Source organism: Alosa sapidissima, chromosome 3, assembly GCF_018492685.1.
Source record: "Alosa sapidissima isolate fAloSap1 chromosome 3, fAloSap1.pri, whole genome shotgun sequence".
Lineage (NCBI taxonomy): Eukaryota > Metazoa > Chordata > Actinopteri > Clupeiformes > Clupeidae > Alosa > Alosa sapidissima.
The window spans coordinates 27831589-27853242 of record NC_055959.1 but is presented as its reverse complement, the minus strand read 5'-3'; the positions used below and the strand labels follow the sequence as shown (position 1 = coordinate 27853242).

At 41.5% G+C, this 21654-nt stretch overlaps 1 protein-coding gene across 1 annotated transcript; it reads left to right on the top strand.

Moving 5' to 3' along the window:
- Window positions 1-5972: 5972 nt before the first annotated feature.
- On the top strand, window positions 5973-21107 carry nmt1a (N-myristoyltransferase 1a). Its single transcript, XM_042086410.1, has 12 exons — window positions 5973-6127; window positions 10442-10541; window positions 10956-11100; window positions 11234-11352; window positions 11576-11667; window positions 11833-11949; window positions 12264-12434; window positions 14693-14801; window positions 15058-15228; window positions 16936-17103; window positions 17215-17352; window positions 19670-21107. The coding sequence occupies exons 1-12, from the start codon at window positions 6018-6020 to the stop codon at window positions 19688-19690; spliced, it is 1461 nt and encodes a 486-aa protein (XP_041942344.1). The 5' UTR covers window positions 5973-6017; the 3' UTR covers window positions 19691-21107.
- The last annotated feature ends 547 nt before the right edge of the window (window positions 21108-21654 follow it).

Below are 21654 nucleotides of genomic sequence, written 5' to 3'. Positions count from 1 at the left end.
AATGTAAAAGGAGGACTTTTACTTTTACTGGAGTAACATTTGACCATGTGTATCTCTACTTTCACTCAAGTACAGGATTTGTGTACTTCGTCCACCACTGCTAACAAATCCCAGGCTGGAGAAGAGTGGGACGGGAGAGCCTCAGACGTCTTGCTCCCACCATAAAGCTTGACACCAGCGGACGCAACCCTGGGCTTGCCCCTTCAATGCTTTCCCTTGTTCAAGTAGCTCTTGAAGAAAAGATAAGACCCATCCGACCGAGTACTGAAGGCCCATCATGACCCAGTGATGAGCCCCAATGGAAAAAAATGTCACTTCAAATGTACAGGGAACGCGTAGAGGCCTAGCACGTTTGTATGGTCTCAACCACTGCATCAGACAAGCATGACGCTTAAAGGCCTGACCCTCTCAGCGGTCGAGCCACCAGTTCCCTGAGTGCCAGCTGAGGGTGCTACACTGGGCCGTGCGCCTGTGTTACCAGGTCCTGCTGAGGAGGAATTTCCCACGGTGTCCCCATCACCAGACTGCACAGGTCTGCAAACCAATGCTGGATGGGCCATCTTGGGGCAACCAGGATCACTGTGCCCCTCTCTCACCATGGCCAGCAGATGAGGGAGAAGAGCCGCCGCATACATGCCTATGCATACATACAGCCATGCCTCGGGCCAGGGGGGTGCTAACGCATACACTCCGTGACCTCTGGTGTCCTCTAAGTGTTTTCTTGTGATGCAGAGAGGTCGATATCCGCCCTACTGAATGCACACCCAGATCTCCTTCACCACCTGTAGTCATGGATGTGCCAGTGCACCGCGAGTGGGTTATTCCATGACAGCAGATCCACGGCCCCACTGACACGCCTTTGAACATCCACTGCCCAATGAGAGAAAATGTTTGTTTCTCTCCGTCTCTCCCAAGAGTGTCAGGCGAGAGTGGCCTCACACTGCCACCTGCTGACTGAAATTGAGAACTACAGGTAGTGTCTTTGTAACTTAAGGCACTCAGGATGCTGAGTTTATGTCTCAAAAGCAAGTATTTATGCCAAGGAAACTGTCTGTGCAGCATTGTTTATGAACAACATAGTCAAACTGCTTGTGTAAAATGCCCAAAAAAGCAGCACTTTTCTGTGCAACATAGCTATTTCAAAACTACAAAGTTACACATGGGGGGCTGATTGCAAGGATGTTTCAAAGTTTTTATATTGTTTGTATCGCAATTTGTTGACAGACATTGTTTAAGGTATAAAGAAAACAAAGGCTTTTACAGCATTGTGGAAAGGAAAAATGACATTCACATTCCCCATTGGGAAGAGCTGTGCTGTAAGCCAGATATATTGTATAAGCAAATCTGGCTATAAAGTACATTCTGACGTTCCTGTCTCTCAGGCCACATACAGTGGTCCCCAAACTACGGCCCGCCACCTCATTTTGGGTGGCCCCCCAAAACATGTCCGTGGTATATAGCATGCGGCCCGCATGGGAGTACGACATCCTCAAACTATAACCTCTGTAATTCCCCCATTCATTCTCTATGGCGAGTCTTAACAGTACACATGTAACATTCTTTTTGTCCACTGGTGGTTGTTTTGGCGCTGTTTTGCGCTTGCCATCGAAAACGGAATGAAATGTACTGTATAGTAGGCCACCTGCAAACAATGTAAGAGGCCTATGCTAACTGCATCAGTGCTCAAAGTATTCTAAAAGTTTATCAATTAATTGTTAATAACTAACTAACTTATATTCAAGTCATATTTTTGGGACTTTCTGGGATAATTATTTCTATTTTTTATTCACTCGTTTAAAAGTTCTCATCAGGTGAGTGAAAGTTAGAATGGTGGTCATTTCAGATGTTTTTGCCAGCTCTCAAGGTTTGAGAACTTTAAATTATTTGAAAGATATTGCTTGTTCACAACTTGAGCTGTGTATGCAAAGACACAGAGTTCAGAGTTCACACATTTTTAATAAAATATACTTTTGGAACTCCCTGCTAATACTTTTGGCAATGCTAAAGTCTTTTTATTAGTATTATTTCATTTGAGCTACATTTTACACTGATATGGCATGATGGCAACATAAACACAGCTAACAATGGTATTAAATTGCAGTAGCCTATGATTAAATGTAATGGGATATTCAACTAAGGTAGACTGCTGTTGTTCACAGCACTAAGCTATTTATGGTTACTCTTATACTCCGAGTCTCTGGCCCTCTCTTAGAGCCAGGCATAGTGAGCTGGCCCTCGGAAGAAAAAGTTTGGGGACCATTGGATTATGATAGTTATGACAAACAAGTTCACATCGTAAATGTATCCACCAGCGTGGGCAGAAAGTTTGTATATAGAGTCTAAATGATCCAAATCAACAGCTGTGTCCTCTCAGGATTATCTCCTGTTTTCCGCAGGGAGTGGATGGTTTTCAACGGCTTACTGCATGCTTGTGTAAGTATTGCTGTCCCATAGACTTTCCAATTAACTTTCATATCAGGGTGTCACATTATGCTCTGCTATTGTTGTTACAAATAATGCAATATAGTTTTGTTGACCAAAGATGACAAAGACACAATTTTGCAGAATTGTGCAAGGCCATCTTGAAGGATGTGTCTTACACCTTGGCCTAGCTGCCTGGCCATATCCCCGTTAGTCAGACTCAGATTGCTCTCTCAGGGAGATGCCCAACTTCCATTCCTGTGGCTGCCAGCAAAGCTGTTTCTGATTCTCAGATTTTAATGAAAGGATTTCCTAAGCGGACATAAAGTGCCTCTCAGATGGTTTACTCCTGCTGAGAAGGCAATCAACAACCTGCTTCAGCACTATTTACTTCCTTGTGCTTTGAATACCCGTGCCCTCTCTGATTGGATTGCAAAAGTGTCCTCCAATGTTTTCTTAGTTAGCCTTTTAAAATGATGTCCGATTAGTGCCTTTGGAACATTGGATGAATGGTTGCTGATAATGGGCAATGCCGATATTGCATTTAAGATCAGCCATTTTTTCCTACAACAGTCGAGAGACCTTTTGCAATTATGTAAGCACATAATGCAATTTGAAAACTGCTGCCCTGAAAAAAACAATGCAACTCATCTCAGCCGGTATTCTGTCTATAATGGAATGGAATGGAAATGTCTAAGTGACCCTAAACCTTTGACCGATAGTGTGTGAAGGGTTTCTGTGTTTCTGGTTCAGACAGCAGTGAACAATGGTCACTGTTCTGATGCGGCTGTTGGTCAAAATCCGAGATCAACCAACTGCTTTTGTTGATATGATGGGGTCCTCCAGAGAACTGATGCTGCCATAACAGCCCAGATTAGCTGCCAGATCCTCCACTTAGCTAGTGCCTGCAGCAGATGATGAACTGATTAGACTAGATGCCCAAAATGAAGTTCAAAATTATGTATAATATATAACTAATCATGCATATTTTATCATTATGTTTCTCACAATTGTACATCATCATCTGAATAACTTTGTGTGTTACATTAGTGTTACATCAATTTGTAATTTGTGTTACATTAGTGTTCATCAGATGGAAAAAGAGGCAGTAACATTGTCTCCCACCAATGCCTTTATATATTCACTGTGTAATTCTATCATTAACATTATCTTCCAGTTATAGCAGCAGAAGTATTAAAGCTGCAGTTGGTAAGATGAAACCGACACTATGCTCCGACAGAACAACATAAATCAGCCGGTTTTAGCCGGTTGCATTACTTTAAGACAGTCTGATGTATAGCTACAGAAGCATATTCACTTAAAATGTTGTGCTTTTTCTGAATTACCGAGATGGTAAATTCATTCATTAAAGGAGCTCTAAGCGATGCCACACGTTTTTTAGGCTAAAACATTTTATGTCACTACTGCAAACATTACTTAACCAACCGCTAGCTGTCTGTGTCCTGAATACACTGTAAAAAAATGCGATCTCTGTGGACAGCCCAGGCTCCAAAATCGGCAACAAAAACAACCTGGGCAAACCTAGCCCATAAAAACATAACAAACTGTTCCAGAAAATCACAGACGAGATGAACGTTTAGGAGAGTTTCAATTGCATGGGAGCAGCACTGGAGGGAGGGAGGGAGAGGAAGTAGCAAGCTAGCTCTCTGTTTTGTTTGAAAGTCAACAGAAGTGACGTTACCGAGCATCGCTTAGAACACCTTTAAGAAAAGCAGCCCTGTTTTTTTATAAACGTATTCATTTTAAAATATATATCTTATTTGTTTATCATCTCATTAATTCAGAAAACAGGGCTGTTACTTATTATATCAATTATTCAGAATATTATTATAACCGCCACTAGCATAGCTAGCATAGTGGTCATAGGGATTGTCAAAGTCCCCCCCCCCCCCCCCCATCATCAACTTCCTGAAATTTTGGAACACCGATTTCCCGGGACACCGAAACACCGGGGAACATGAAACTTGGTGGGCATGTAGCCCCACTAGAATTTCATGGAAAAATTTTGTTTGGTCCCCCCCACACACACTGGTGTTGAACCATGGCACCGAGGATGACACATTTTTTTATGGTATGTTGGTCTCAAGGGCCCTCATCAACCTAGCCCATAACCACTTATTTGTGATTTGCACCACCCCTCCCCCAGTAACAAATGAAAATGCAAAATTATACTGCTTTAATCTTTAAACACAGGCACACACACACACATGCACACACGCACACACACGCACAGGCTCACACATACAAGCATACTGTACACAAAAGTTGCAAAAGTAGGGGATGGAGTAAGGATGAAGACAAATTGACAAGTGTGGTTTATTGGTCTGCAATAGTGCTGTCAAAGTTCACAGCATTTCAAGTGAGTCAGTGGTTAATGGAAAAAAAGGGTGGATTACAGTTTAACTCTAATCTCTTCTTGGGAAAGTGGGGACTCTGCTTAACTTGAAGTATTTCCAAGTTTTTGTAGAGAAAGCTGTTTCATTTGTTCACTTCTATGATCTATCCAAATTCACTGTAATGGGTGACGCCATGTGTCAATATTGCCTGAAAGGGCAAGGACTGTAAAAGGCGCTGTACTAATAATGTTTTTGCCCACACTGCTTGCATCAGGGTTCCCACTCCAAGTGTAATGTAAAACTTCATGACTTTTCCTTGACTTTCCCTGACACCCCCTCCTGAATTTTCATGACCTACTATATAATAAAGAGTACAATATACCTACCAAAGATTTCAGAACAGTCGCATAGCGTTCAAGAATCTTTTATCTTTTAGAGCAATTGATGAATAAATGGACATTGAATAAAAAAAACTACTCAAGCAAGCAGTAAAGCTAATTACCAGATATACACCAATTCTGAGTGGAAATATATTTGTATTAATGTATTTTGGCAAATACATTTTAAACTGCTACAACAAAATTCCCTGATATTCCATGACTTTGCTCCCAAAATGATAAAATTCCCTAAATGCCATGATATTCCAGAAATTCCATGACCCATGGGAACCCTATTGCATGGTCCGGTTCGGTCAGTTACAGATACTCCCAAGGGGATTGAAGGATCTTTATCAAATTCTACATAGTTTTTCAATACGGGGTCGTAGGGTTAAAGATCAAGCTCACAAGATTCTACATGTGATACAGTGTTTGCACAATATCTCCCAAAAGGTTCAGTGATTGTTGTATGGCTTATTACTACAAATGCTACATGAACTGATTGGGTACTCAAGGGCATGGGGTATAAGGTCAAGGTCACATATAGTGCCTATATCTTTATTATTTTGCTGTCTCCTTAAACTAATATAGCAACCCTATAATAATGGTGGCATACACTCTAGGCCAGTGGTTCTCAACCTTTTTTCAGTGATGTACCCCCTGTGAAATATTTTTTCAGCCAAGTACCCCCTAACCGAATTACCGCTACGCTCATCAGTGCCATTTTCAACAACATCAAAGCCCGTTTACGCCATTTACATTTATCTGACATTATTCAGTCTACATGTACCATCCTCTTCTGTGATAGGCCATGTCTTTCGGTTCTTCCAGGGCCACGCAATTTCCTACTTCCTGGTTAAAGATGGCGGATGAGAATGAGACAGCACCGAAGACGGAGAACGAAGTAGGAATAGAAGAAGACCATGGACACTGCAGTGACTGCGAAAATGAAGAACATCACTTTGATGATGGGTGAGTTTGCATTCATTTTTGCTGTTAAGTTGAAAATGTGACAATCTCATGTCTCAAACTCTTGAAGGGATTCATTCAGCTAGGCAGGTCTCGGGGAAACCAGAGACGGGAAACCTAATTCCAAGGAAGCAAGCCCCCCCCCCCTCCTTTGTGAATATTGGTCAAACGATGATATTGAAGGTTGAATTTACGCATAGATTGGCTTATACAGACGTCAGTTCTCCAAGGAGGTGGGACATGGACTTGTCTGTCGTTGTCCGCTGTGGACTAAAAGGTGGTAACGTTAGAAATGTGGAAATGTGTAATGCAATGGTCACCCATCTGCAAGGAACAGTGAAATAAAAGAAAAAACAACTCTTTATGCTGGTTGCGATGGCATAATGTACGTTTAATTTCTATATGGTTGATATTCCCTGCCACGCGACGTAAAATCGAAAGCAGTTTCTTTGCCTCAAGGCGTAGGAAGCTAACGTTTACTAGCTAGCTAACTTCACTAATGCCCCCGTAAAGGGCTAGCGTGATGTTAGCCAGCCATGTGATGTTAACATTATAGCACATCTTGGGGAATTAATGCTAACAAAGATTATTTTCTAGTAAGCGGCTTTACCGTAGTAAGACTGACCGTGTCTTTCTTATGATGAAACGCCCCTTGCGTAGCCAAATTACGTTTTAACCAGTAACTGTTAACCTCTGCTAAAAACTATCTTCGGAGCATTGAGTCAGATTCATTCAGCCGGTTATCTCCGTGGATTCAGCCATAGGATTCAGCCCATCATAGGCTCCGGCGTCTATGAAACCTCTATGGTTGTCTGTAACGTAACGTAACGTTACCGTTAGCGATTTAGGCACGGTTGGCTCCTGCGCTAGGAAACCCAGCCGTCATTGCAATGCCACCCCATAAGATTTTCAGTATATCAAACATAAATGAAGTGCGTCCGTGTCTCTTGCAGAACATAATAACGTTGTTTATATGCATATTGCCGTTGGCTAACGTTCACGTTTGATAACATAGACTTCGCTTCTTGTTTGAAAAGAAAAGCGAGCCGTTTAACTTACCATTAACGTTAACGAGTGGTGGTCATAAATTAGCGTTAAGTTGACGTAACGATACACCCAGTGGTATCTAAATTATTAGGCAAGGCTTTGCCAGTTATGTTAGTGAAGATAGTCAAGGTCATGTACGGCCTATTCGTTTTAACACTAACGTTAACGTCAGTTAATGTTAAAAACATGTGTGCTATTTGAACTGTGAGATTAAATCCGCCCGTTTGTAGCAAGGCCCTTTCCCCGCAATTATGTTAACTCTGTTCCCCTTACCCGGTATGTGGCTGAATACTACTGAAGTGTAAAGCCAAGCAGATAGTTCTAACTTTAACTTGGCTAGGTTACGCCAGTTAGCTCGCTAGCAGCATGCGGTGCTAACGGTGCTTAGCTAGCTGTGTCAGTGTCTCCCATAAGCCACGAATTACATCATTACGTGTTTTTTGAGTGATTCGTAGTACATAATGTTGCCATCAACATTTATCATTCTAACAAATCTATTGGCATGTATTTAGATCAGACAGATCTATGGCTAATTTACACTTTCCCTTCATGAGACCTAACGTTAGCTTATTAACGTTATAGTGTTTATTTTACGGTCTGTCTCTTGCCCTGCCCAAATTCGCTGTCCCTAACGTAGGCTACTCTTAGATATGTCCGTGTGTTTTAGATTAGAAGATAAGTTAAGACCTCTATGCATTTTTGCTGTTGTCGTTATTTTGAACTTACTGGACTGACCATAACTGTAGGCCTAGTTACCATCAGTGTGACAGCAGTTCAATACAATCAAGTACATATACGTTTCCTAGGATTATCTATGGATCATGCCCAACCAAGTATTTGTGGAAGGCTATGGAACAACTAACGTTATAGATGGCGAGCTGTTATGTTATTGTTACCCATTGTGTTACACTAAAGTCAGTGTCCCCCTAGACCCCCGAGTCATGTGACCCACCATACTGGTGTAACCAGTGTACTGGTTGCCTGAGCCTCATTCCTCACTCCCCCCACGGACACTAATAGGATTAGCCCGCTCTCTTCAGTAAGTACGTTCTTCTATCAATGCCATCTATATCTTGGCGAAAACCCCCTGAGTCATAATATTCCAGAGACTTTAGCTGTCCTTGTGTAGGTTATTACTGGATTTGTTTTGTGGTTAGGACCTGTAGGCCTACAACACCCATGCCTGTTCCACACTGTTCCATCCGTTATGCTCTTTTGTATGCTCTCTCTTTCCACTCACACTTTGCCAGATTGTGTCTTAAATCTTAAGGAGTTTGCTTTATATACCTGTACTTTCCTGTTTTGCATCTTTTTATAGGCGTAACCATGATTGAATGTCCAGTAGCGACTACTTTGGATAAAGTTTTTATGTTATACTCTGTCACAACTTCTGTCTAAATAGGAATTGCCGATACTGTTGCTCTTGTGGTTTTTATTTTATATTGTGCGTTTGCTGGTGTGTAACTTGATAGCCTTAATTATGTCACCATGTCCAACAAAAGGTCATATTTCTCTTATTAAAAAGTTGCTGAGTAAAGTAACTGACCTTAGACTGCATGACCTGAAAGCTCTCTCTTTTACATGGCATCAGTCAAAATGACCCGTAGTTGGTTTGTTATAACCAGTATTTATGATTTACAGATGAGCAGACTTTAGTTAAATCTACCTGATATTGTAAATATGCCCTTTTAAATATGCACATTTATTTTGTCTGCGCCATTTCTAGGCAAGTCTGTCATAAAACAATTAGACTATGGATGGATTTCCGTATATTGATATATAGTATATATACATACTCTGATTAAGACTAGTCCTTGACTAAAAGCTCTTTTTCTTTAGAGATCTTCATTGAAGTTCTGTTTTAGTCTAGGAGAGGGCTTAATCCATGTACGGGAAACAGAACACCTAGACTAGAGGTTTCACAATTAAAGTGTAGCTCCAGTGAAAATTGACCCCAGGGTCTTTTTTTTTTTTCTACCGTGGAGACAATACTTTTCGTTGATCAACCACTACAGAGCTTTTCCCGGTATACGCTATAGCCCCATATCGCAAACTGTGGATTAGCTAAGGGCGGTGAGCTAAACGCTTCCCAAATAGCTTTTTTTAACCAGTAATATTGTTCAAAACGGCACAAAACCTCGTCAGTAGCTTGCTCTGGGTCCCAACACATAAAATGATGTAGACTAGAGGTTTCCCAATTAAAGTGTAGCTCCAGTGAAAATTGACCCCAGGGTCTTTTTTTTTTCTACCGTGGAGACAATACTTTTCGTTGATCAACCACTACCGCTCAGGGTCCCAACACATAAAATGAAGCATCAACAACGTAGTTAGCGAACCCGGAGTTTATTACAGAAGACAGTTAAGAACACTGTCCCCCCTACCAGCTCCTCCAACCCCAGCATGAATAATAGATTAACCAAGCGTGACCGTACAAAGAATCCCTGCGATAACTGGGTTGGAGGAGCTGGTAATGTAAAGAAGGATCCCCAGTTCTAGTCACAGTGTGGATGTCACATCTACTTGTGTAAGTCTTATGTTGCATACTGAAGTGGAAGCCGAGATACCTAATGGGCGTTGGGAGTAGATCCAATAGACTGCAAAAGGAGAACCCCAATTTGTATTGCAATGCTCGCCACATGTCCTACAGTGTCAAGCTTAACAATTTATTTATTTTGTTTAGTTCACTACTTCATTTGTTTTCCAGAGAACATTCTGGTACTTCAAAGTGTGAAATGTCATTGTGATGCCTTATGCATTTGCTGAGGTAAAATGGTGCCTCTAAAGAGATGTAGGACTTACTAGTGAAAGCCAGTTGTGAAATTGTGGGAGATTTGACAAGAGTATATTGTCAGGCTGCAGCTCGCATTATATACACTATATTCAGACAGATGATTCACATACATTCTTGACCTCACACTTGCACAAGTATTCTCATTTTCATTGAAAATGAAACGTCAGGTGTCTACCAGTGACTCCTGCATTCACCAAGTAGCCTGTTTTGCCAGTGTACTTTTTTTCTGTGGCTTTATTCTATGTTTCTATGTGTCTGGTTATTAATCAGGCTTTGTGCTTGATAAGAAGTGCTTGGATTCAACACAATTGCACACAGTATTTATTGTATGCTATTGTTCACTGGCAGTGGCCAGATTATTCAGTAGTTGTGATGTCAGAGTCGTCATGACACAATATGTCAGGAACATTTTGGGTTAAAAGAAGAAGTGAGCCACAGTAGTGGGATGTCCACTGTAAATGTGTGGTTTTGCACTCCAGGGAGAAAGGGGACAGTGGAGCTAAGAAGAAGAAAAAGAAACAGAGGAAGAAGAAGGACAAGTCTGGAGCCAAGGAAGTTGTGCAGGACCCCCTGGCAAAGGTGCCTCTTTCAATCTTGTCACATTCTTTTTAACTCATTGAGCTGCACGTTTGTCCTGGTGCGATCTTAATACTGAATACAGACAGCTTTATTGAGCTGTAATGTTACATTCTCTTGCTTATTTCTGGTACTGGCTTGTCCATGTGTGTATCGAGTTGCACTCTTTTCAAGGCCATATTCTACATCAATACCTAGAGAGTGACTGTAGGGTGTACTTTGGCTCATACTGATCAGGGCTGTGTGTCCATCTACAATGAAACCTGTGCTACAACTGTCAAGGTCAAGACTGACCTTTTGAACATTCTTCATTGTTATCCTTGGGTGTTGACACAATGTTTAAATCATGTCATTCTAATGTTCACATCCAGCTGAAAAGAAATTGCATTAAAAATAGCATTTTCCTCCACTCTGAAGGTGAACTCGCTCCCTGCAGATAAACTGCAAGAGATACAGAAAGCCATCGAGCTCTTTTCCGTAGGCCAAGGTCCTGCCAAAACTATGGAGGAGGCAAGTCGTCGAAGCTACCAGTTTTGGGACACGCAGCCTGTCCCCAAACTAGGTAGGCAGGCAGGCTTTTCCTCCTTGTCCATCTAAAGTCATGAACGATTGACACTTTGGCAATATTCACTGTACTCATCCTAAATCCAACCCTTTTTCTTTCAGTTGATGTTGTTGTTTGTTCTTCATTTTAGGGGAGGTGGTGACGTCGCATGGCTCCATCGAGCCAGACAAGGACCAGATTCGAGAGGAGCCTTACAGCCTTCCTCAAGGCTTCAGCTGGGATGCTCTAGATCTGGGAAACCCTGCTGTGGTGAGAGACCCCAGGAACCCTTACCCTCCCAATCTCTGATCTATCTCCTTAGCATAGCAAGCCAGAATACTTTGTCAGTTAGCTTCACAGTCTCCACTCTCCAGCAGCATCGTCTGTGCTCACCACACTGTGACACCACACATTTCTTACATCCAGTAACTATATGCATGTGACAAACATCCTTGTATCCTTGTGTTGGTGTCCTCCTTGTTGCGTTTCTCAGTTGAAGGAGCTCTACACCCTTTTGAATGAGAACTACGTTGAGGATGATGACAACATGTTCCGCTTTGACTACTCCCCTGACTTCCTGCTCTGGTAAGTTAAAGATTTAAGAGATTTGTCAATAAGAAAATAAAATGAATAATACTGACCATAAGTACAGAGTTGGTGGGACTGTACTCTTCATTTATGAACTGTGTTTTTCCATGTTTCTGTCACATCTTTACCACTCTCCTCCTCGCATCACCTGTGCGCTCCCAGGGCTCTCCGACCGCCAGGTTGGCTGCCCCAGTGGCATTGTGGAGTGAGGGTGGACTCGAACCAGAAGCTTGTGGGCTTCATCAGTGCCATCCCAGCCAATATCCGCATCTATGAGAAGTGAGCATGCATGAACACATGCACATACATACATACACACATACATACACACATACATACATACATTGTTTATTTCATTATTGATTGACATCTTAAATTGTTCCCTTTTAAATTGAAGTATTATACTGTTTTGTGTATGTCGCTTTGTACAAAAGCGCCTGCCAAATCCCATATCCATAACCATAACATACACAGCTCAGAATAATGAAGCATCCACCCACTAATGTTTTCTCTGATCTTTTATGGTTTCTTTGTGCCTTCTGTGTTGTGTTGTTGCACTAACTTAATGTCTGTACGGTTTCTGCCGCTTCCAGTGAGAAGAAGATGGTGGAGATCAACTTCCTCTGTGTCCACAAGAAGTTGCGTGCCAAGCGTGTGGCCCCTGTGCTGATCCGTGAGATCACCAGAAGGGTCAACCAGCAGGGCATGTTTCAGGCTGTCTACACCGCAGGGGTGGTTCTACCCAAACCTGTAGGAACTTGCAGGTAAGAAACACACACACACACACACACACACAGGTGCACAGAATGATTTGAATTTAGTAACTTGACACTTCTAAGTACACCAAGGTCAAGGTAGTCCTTATTATAATACATTATCCCCGGTGGGCCATTTGAACTCACTGAACAGGATTTTAGAAATGTTCTTCTACTGTTAGTAGTGCAAAGAGTCTGCCTATGGGAGAATAGACTGCCATGAACTAGAGCTACACATATGGCATTATTAAAAGGTGAACTAGAGCTACACATAGGGCATTTAAAGGTAATCTCCATGTGGATCACTGTCTGATCTCATTTCTCCACTGTAGCAACACATACATAATTTCATATTTTAGGGTTCTAGAGTGTGACTAACATTTTTAAGGGTGCGACTAAAGTGTTTCCTGGGTTGTACTGGTGCACCTAACGTCATAATTGTGAGCGCCTAGACTTTCCTCGCATCTGCTGTCTATCCACAAACTAAGTGTTTGTTGTATTTTGACCAGTGTTGCACAGTGCACCAATACTACAAAAGTATCGCAATACCCTGAAATGGAAACGTAATTTTTATTAGTATCGATATACTTTTAAGAATGACAGTTGGTGCTTCTCGTAGCCTATGTGTCTTTTCTCCTGACACACACACGCAGCTTTTAACCTGCAGCAAAGATTATATATGGCGGAGCTTTGCCTGCAGTTGTCATGTGGTAAACTAGCAGCCATGTCTCGCTACTTAAGTGATGCTGTGGCTGCTTGTCAACAAATAATAGTATTGTGTATATATACTTATTTTGATCCCGTGAGGGAAATTTAGGTAGTAAATTTAGGTCTAATAGTAGGCTAATGTTTAATTGCTTGACTTGCACCTCTCAAGTTTGTGTTGCTTACCTACCTAGGCTATGGGATTTGAGTTCATTTGGGCCTTCTGTTTGGTTTAATGACATTTCCGAAATAAGCTACACAAACTTTTACATCTTGAGAGAGTTCCTTCTAGGTAACTATCCCGTTAGCTCACGCATCATGTCTTGTAGTCAAAATCATACAAATTAAAGGGATATTCCACCATTTGGGGAATTACACTCATTTTTCACCTCCCCTTGAGTTAAAACAATTGATTTTTACCTTTCTCCAGTTCATCCAGCTGTTCTCTGAGTCTGGCGATACCGCTTTTAGCTCAAGCCTAGTGTATGTACTATGTACTATAAATTATTAACAAAATATATGAAGTATATGAATTCCAAAATATAAAATATGACAAGCCATCATTTTCCGTGTGTGTGTGGAGGGTCGACCAGAGACTAGGGACGCCACTGATTGTTATTTATCACCCAGTATTAAATATTACTGATGCCGTCAAGGTGGTGGGGGCCCGAAATTAAATCAATGCTGTCATTCCTGGTCCATGCTCTGACCACAGCTCAGACACGGAATGTATATGGAGCGCGATAAAAAGGTGACCTTGAAATTGTGGCGTTAAAGGCGGCTCAATGAAAAATTTGGGTCCACCTACATTTTGTGCTGGTGCACCAAATAAAAAAGTTAGGCGCACCAGTGGAACCAATGTAAAAAGTTAATCTGGAGCCCTGTTTTTCCATACAGGCATCTTTTTTTTTTTTTTCTAATTACATACACATCAACACATTGATTTTGACAGCGCTAGTGTTTTCTTTGCATTATTTATGTATGTTTTATGCACTTATGCCTAGCAAATGCTATTGGTTGATCATATGGCATAATGAAGACAGATGCAGGCCAAAAAATAAAATCAATTATGAATTGTCTCAAACTTTGACTAACCTCACATTTAAACCATTTCTGTAGTGTATGTATTACTATTATATTAAGAAAGGAATGATGATTTTCAGTTTGTGGCTTTAACATTGCTTAAAGAATGTGGGCATATGTGGCTCAGACGACCTTTGTAAGTAGTCTGAGGTATTGGGTATCGAATGCAGATTGAGTCCGTAGACAACTGTATTTGGACATTGCTAATATCCTATCATTCTGGCCAAGTGTGCACACACACACACACACACACACCCACCCACCCTGAAGGTGGACCTTCTCACACTCGGAGACATGAAGCAGCCTGCCTCAAATAGCTTTCTTCAGGAAACGTCCAGCTCACTGGGAATTGGGAGCAGACAGATGGGCCTCGGGTCCCAAAATTGTTTAAAAGAGGAATGAAATTTGTTGAATGATGCTGGTTGTGCTGATGTGTAATAAAGCATCTGATTGTCTGCGTGTTTGTATGTAATTGTTAGGTACTGGCACCGATCTCTAAACCCCCGGAAGCTGATCGAAGTGAAGTTTTCGCACTTGAGCCGGAACATGACTATGCAACGCACCATGAAACTGTATCGTCTGCCAGACGTAAGCTTTGCTAATTACATCCCGTTACGTCCCTTGGTGCATTTTCTTGCTATTTATTGTCTATTTATTATTTATCTATTTTCTACACAGAATAGAAGGAAACAGAAAATATTCTGCTAGTTATATATAAAAATGTATTATATTATTACTCTTTTGTTTGTATTAATGTTATGTTGTATTATATGTGATATTTGAAAAGGTTCTCTGAGAAAACAGTGGTTCTTAACAGGGCTCTCTCTGTACCCTCTAACCCCAGGCTCCCAAGAACTCCGGTCTGCGCCCCATGACGAAAAAAGATGTCCCTGCAGTCCACCGGCTGCTGCTGGAATACCTGAGTCAGTTTCATCTGGCTCCTGTCATGAGCCCGGATGAGGTGGAGCACTGGCTACTGCCAAAAGAGAACATCATTGACACCTTCGTTGTGGAGGTAAACATTAGACCTTGGTGTACCTGTTAACCCTTGGTGGTGTGTTTTTGTCTGTGTATATAAAAACACTTTGCCTTGTTAATGTCAGTTTCTCACCCAGAGGTTGGGCTGCTGTTGTTCTGAAAAGAAAAAAAATAACTTCTAGAGCTGCAGCTCTATATTTCAAAAGTGTGAATGAAAACAATAGCCTTCCCCTTTTCAGACTGGGTACAATATGAACAAATGCCAAAAGACCTAGTTCAAACAGCAAATGCAGACTGTGCAGAATTATTGAGAAATGGTCGCTTGTGCCCTGGGTTGATCCCTCTGAACTGCAAACGGCGTACTTCAGGTCCAGAAGTATTGACATGGAATGAAAACATGCATCTTTTAAGAATCTGTCATTTAATAGTACAGTCTGTGAAAGGTTGTTGATATTATAAGCTCAACAGCCAATCAAAGAGCCAATCTCTCTTCTTTGGCCCCAAAGTGATGTGTTGATTGGCTGTAATAGTGAATCATCAGTGGTTTGAAAATGGATATTTATTTTGACGTGTCTACATACCTGCTGCTACAGGCTATAAACCATTTTGTTGCTAATGCAAACAGTCTAGTTTAAAACTCCTCCAATTAACGTAATTTTGTTCCCAAACGAAAGTTTGTGCTCATTATCATCCATAAATAGACAGGTTGTTTTAACTCCGGATCTTTTCTTTAAACTAATATTGGGCTCATGCAAAAACTGTGCTCTTGGTAGTTCTGTAGCGCTGATTTAAAGGTACAACATGCAATATTTTAATCTTTATGAAGCCAATTTGATGGTAAACGAACTTGTAATAGGCGAATCGTTCACCTAGCATAGCTATACAGAATAGACTTAGAGTCTGTCTCAATTGGTGTACTTATGTGAGTACACTTTTGTGTAGTACACTATGTGCACTGTGTGCTTACTGGCGGAGTGCGCAAATTTTAACAAAATAGTATTGTCTCATATCAAACACTAACTCCGTGCACTTCACGGAAATGACGATCGCAAACATTTTAATATAACTTTATTGGCGTCCTCAATTCGACAGTGACATGGTCATACTGTGTCAAAACATGAACCGTTTATGTTATAACTTGCTTGTACCTCCGTAAAGTCTGTTTTCCACTGCTGCTGCTTCAGCTTTCTCAACCGCGATTACCACGAGTTTGAAAACGCTCCCTCCCCTTCCGCTATTTGGCCAAGATGGCGTCCGTTAAGGGCGAAAAGTGTCCAGCGTTGCACACTCAGCTTTTTGACCGTTATGAGTGCACCATCCGGGAACTTGCAGCGCCCTTCGTGTCGTTGGAATTTTCAGTGTGAACACCCTCATGCACTCAAATTAGGTATTGTAAGTGCAGAAGTACGCGATTTGAGACACAGTCTTAGCGATTCCCTACTGAGAAAACCAGCTATGCAACTTCCAAGAACAGCGGCCCGCCAAATCCGAGAATCCTGAAACATTATCTTGTCAGTAGATATAGCTCTTTGGAGATCGTTTTTGCCTCTTGTTAATCCTTCACCTCCACAACAAAAACATTTGCATTGTGTACAGGGGGATAAGTCACGAGACATTTGCTATTTACAATAGCAGAGTAACATATAAATACATGCCAAACAAACAAGCCAAAAATACCTAAACCTGCGTAGTGTACCTTTAAGTAGACTCACTTGGCCATTGTTCTCCACTGTCTGTACCCTAGAACTCTGAGGGGAAGGTGACTGACTTCCTCAGCTTTTACACATTGCCCTCCACCATCATGAACCATCCGGTACACAGGAGTCTGAAGGCTGCCTACTCCTTCTACAACGTGCACACCACCACAACTCTGCTTGACCTGATGGGAGATGCGCTCATTCTCGCCAAGTCGGTGAGTGCTCTGTGTGTGTGCGTGTGATAAAGGTGAGATATTACTTAGTAGCAATAATTCTGTTAGTGTGGGCATTATTTGTATTCATGTCACCTTTAAATTTATTCACAGAAAGGGTTTGATGTCTTCAACGCACTGGATCTTATGGAGAATAAGACCTTCCTGGAGAAGCTGAAGTTTGGCATTGGAGATGGGAATCTGCAGTACTATCTGTACAATTGGAAGTGCCCCAGCATGGCCGCTGAGAAGGTGTGGTCTCCTCATCATCCATCTGTTAATGACAGGGACGTCTGTCTGTTATTTGCATATCTGTCGAACCGTTTGTCCGATCGATTTCAAACTTGCCAGGTGTCTTGCTACGGGCACGAGTAAGTGCAGTGCCAGTTTGACGTTGGTTGAATAAGACATGCAAAAGACATTGTTAAATATATCGGTAAAAGATGCACACATTGGCTTTTGCCACTCTAGTCGCTGGCCACTCCCCCTCTCACACAGCACACTGAGCACAGCGCAGGACCAGAGACAGGGTATTCTATATTTGCACGTGACGTCATGAATTGTTCAGCAAAATAGCCTAGTGGATGGCAACAAGACGAACCGGAGCATTGACAGCTCGGTGATTTATGGTAAGATTTAACCTAAGCAATGCTCTTGCACGACTGCTGACTGCTGAAAACAACATCCATTGTTTGATCTAGATATATTTTGTTTTATTTGTGTTTCGGGAGTATTTCAACCACGATTGCACTGTTATCTCGTCATGGTTGCTATAGACTCTGACGGTTGCTGTGGACTCTGAGGAGGATGGTAGACTTAGCAAGCAAGCACTTTGCAAAGTCTTTGTCAGTCTATGGCCATATCGGAATGTAAATGGATAATACAGTTCAAGTGTTTTCCATTTTTTACTTAAGAGATGCAAGTAAGCTTACTTATTCGCTGGACCGGGTACAAACTGACAAATTTAACATTAGCCCTAGGTGCTAGGAAAACATTAGCTAGGATAGCTAATAATAATGTAAATCAGGTTTCTCGGCCAAGTATACTTCCGTATACAAGGAATTTGGTCTCTGCATTTATCCCATCTGTGAATTAGTGAACACACAGAGCACACCGTGAACACACAGTGAACACACAGTGAGGTAAAGCACACACTAACCCGGAGCAGTGAGCTGCCTTGCTACAGCGGCACTCGGGAAGCAGTGAGGGGTAAGGTGCCTTGCTCAAGGGCACTTCAGTCTTTCCTACTGGTCGGGGATCGAACCGGCAACCCTCCGGTTACAAGCCTGAGGCCCTAACCAGTATGACCGCTAATAGTAATTTTGTGTCAACGATTCCCGGGACACTGAAAGACCGCCCCCTGCCGGACCGGACCCCCCAAAAGGAGGGTAGGGTGGACACCGTTTTCTGTGAATATTTCGAGAACCTAGGGAATCCTAGGAGGATTTTTTTTGTATGTTGGTCTTAAGGGGCCATGTCAACCCATCCCATAACCATAACCACCTCATTTGATATTTAGCGCTACCTAGTTAAAAATGAAAAAGCAAAAATGAGGTGTTGTAATCACAGGTATATCTGGCTGACATGGTCAAAACTGCACAAAATTGGAGGTGTAGGATCATTGACACCTTCTGAATGCATGCCAAGTTTCGTGGATTTCTGTTCATGGGGGGTCATACAATAAATGAATTTATGTGTACATTTAGTGACCGTACACCAACTGGCCTGTAGATGACCAGACACAGTTTTCTGTGAATATCTCGAGAACCGTTGGGCCTAGGATGACCAATTTTTTTGTCACATCGTTGCAAATTTCATGTGATGATGCATCATTGCACAGAATGTTTTTTCTTTTTCATCAAGTTATTCAATAGCCTTAACTCAAAGCTTTAGGCTTAGGCCTTTGTCATTTTGATCAGATACAAACGACGAGTGGCAGACCGAGTGTGATGTCATGTATAGGCTACCAGTGATTGTTTTTCAGTCACATCGTTGCAAATTTCATATGATGAATCATTCCACAAAATGGTTTTGTCTTCAAATTATTTAATAGGCTAAACACATAGCTTTAACTCAAAACAGCTGTTAGGCTTATGTCATTTTGATCTGTAAAAAATGTCACATGCAGCCATGCTTAAAGTCTGCTACATGCACATGTATCATAATAAAGTATCCATTATTGAATGCTGAAAAGCTGGAATTAGGTTGGGTTTAAGCAGACCTACGGGCATGTAATTGGGCTACAGGTTTACTACAGGAATAGCATGCAGGAACAGGCACTAGTTAGGGTTGCACTGCACTAGTTAAATGAATTTAGCAAAACATCTTCTCCATCTCTGTAATTCTCATCTAACAAAACTGTTAAAATGTTGCTATAGTAATTCTAGCATACCCATAATTGTAATTTTACAAAATGCAATAATACAATATACCATTAAGTATTTTGGTGGTCTGCCTCTGTATGTTGGTATGTTTTGGCAACTTATCTCTGTGGATTTCCAGACAAATAGCTTAGGACATGGTTATAGCATGGTCCTAAAGTTGAGTCTTTTTCTTCTTTGATTTTTAGGTTGGCTTGGTACTGCAGTGACCTCTCCCATCCTGGGCCTCCACCCCCTTACTGTGACATCCACAGTGACCACCAGAGCGACGCTACAGATGGACTTCCTGCTTTAGGAACGAGCAGCCACCACCGCCCACTTTTACTTTTTGAACTTTGACCCCAGAACCTGCACTACTGCCGCCAGGCAGACAGTTGAAAGCTGGGGAAGGCAGGGGTGTCTCCTCTTTCCTCTCCTTTCTTTCTCTCCCTTTCTTTCTCTCTCAAATTCTTTCCTCGTCTTGGGACTTTTCTATTTCTCTCTCTCTTGCTATACGCATGGACCTGAAGCCATTGTAATTACCATCATTGGACTACGCTAACATCTTAAGTCTGTAACGATTGTAACACTCAGTGCACGCACACAAACACACTCACACTGTACACACACACACACACACACACACACACACACACACACACTGTTCAAGTCACCATCAACAGCCCATACACTTGGATCTGAACAGTCATGTAATTCTGACATAAATGTTATGCTACACCTAATCTCTAACATGCATAAACACACAGAAAAGAAAACATCCTCCCTAAATAAAGGAAGATGCTTTTGCAAAAAAAAAGGATGGAAAAAAGAAAAACAAGGAAGTGTGAGAACTTCTTGTCATTTTTCCTCCAAACAAGCATTAGAGGAAAACAATCAAGAAAACAAAACAAAAAAAAGAGCGGAAAAGAAACAATAAGCACCAGAAATCAGATGAGAAAATAAGCATCCAAAGGGGACATGACAAGGGCTGCTGTCAGTGGACTGCTTTATCTTCACCTCTGTCTCAGAGCGAGGCTTGAATCCCCCTCCCGCCCCTTTGCCTGAATCTCAGTGTTGCCATGGAGATAGTGTTGTTTAAAGTTTTTATTATTGCTTTTTTTGCAAATTGTGCCCAAGTAATGAAAGAGTGTGACAGGCAAGGACATTAGTGGACATGCTTTCTCTCCCCCCCCCCCCCCCCCACGCTGCCAGCTACTGTATGCCAAGCCCTGTGAATAGTAAATGCAAACGGCATCAATAAAACAGACTTGTTCAGTGAATGCAAATATGGCAAACAGTCTTAAGCTGGAGGCACTTGACCACTGTCCACGGAAGTGGGCGGGAAGAACTGTGGGAAGCGTTAGGAATATTTGGAATAGAGACTGCAGCTGATGAGTTTCAGATCGTTGGTGCTCTGGAAAATGGAATTCTCGTGTCAGGGATTCATTGGGGATGGAGGCATTGATTAGGGTGGGAGGGAAGAATTTAGCATTTGTTTTATAAACGGTATAGGGTTGGGTTGGGGGGAGAGAGGTCATTGGATAGAATGGTTAAAAACGGGTCCTGTGGTATAACACATGATGGAGAGACAAATGTGAAGATGCAGGTGATTCTTTTTTGTGCTAAATAAAGTTTAGAAATTGTGAGCTCTTGTTCATCCTTTCCTTCTCAAAAAACATTTGTGTTTTTTTTTATTTTTTTATTATTATTAAAAACTGATTAACTTAAACTGCTAATTTATAATCTAACACCAACACATGCTATATTTAGCGGATTGCGTTCTGATAGATAAAGACATACAAATAGAAAGGTACCGAGTGGTATTTACTCATCAGTGAGCTTGATACTACCATAAAATATTGACAAAATGAATGAAGTACCATCACCTTTAAAATGTTAATGGTATGCATCTACCTCAATTATAACTCGGCAACTAATTTTGAGCCTAACCTTTTTTTTTTTTTTTTTTTTGAATTCCTTGTGGTATGCTATGTCTCCTTGCTTGAGGAATGACCAGTCAAAGATCACAGTTAATATACTGGGTTTGCTATTTGTCTCCTATGAATTGTTAGCAGAGATTAGTAAACAGGTTATATCAGTTAAATATACTATACTACTTGGACCATGTACTTACTACAGAAAGACTTTCAGACAACTTTGGGAAGTTAAGACAGAATAACACAGAAAACAGGCT

Excerpts from the sequence above, each read along its gene's own strand:
- nmt1a (XM_042086410.1), top strand. The coding sequence starts at position 6,018 with ATGGCGGATGAGAATGAGACAGCACCGAAGACGGAGAACGAAGTAGGA. Across the intron at positions 11,101-11,233 it reads GCAGCCTGTCCCCAAACTAG|GGGAGGTGGTGACGTCGCAT; the intron begins GTAGGCAGGCAG and ends TCTTCATTTTAG. Across the intron at positions 17,353-19,669 it reads CCAGCATGGCCGCTGAGAAG|GTTGGCTTGGTACTGCAGTG; the intron begins GTGTGGTCTCCT and ends TTTGATTTTTAG.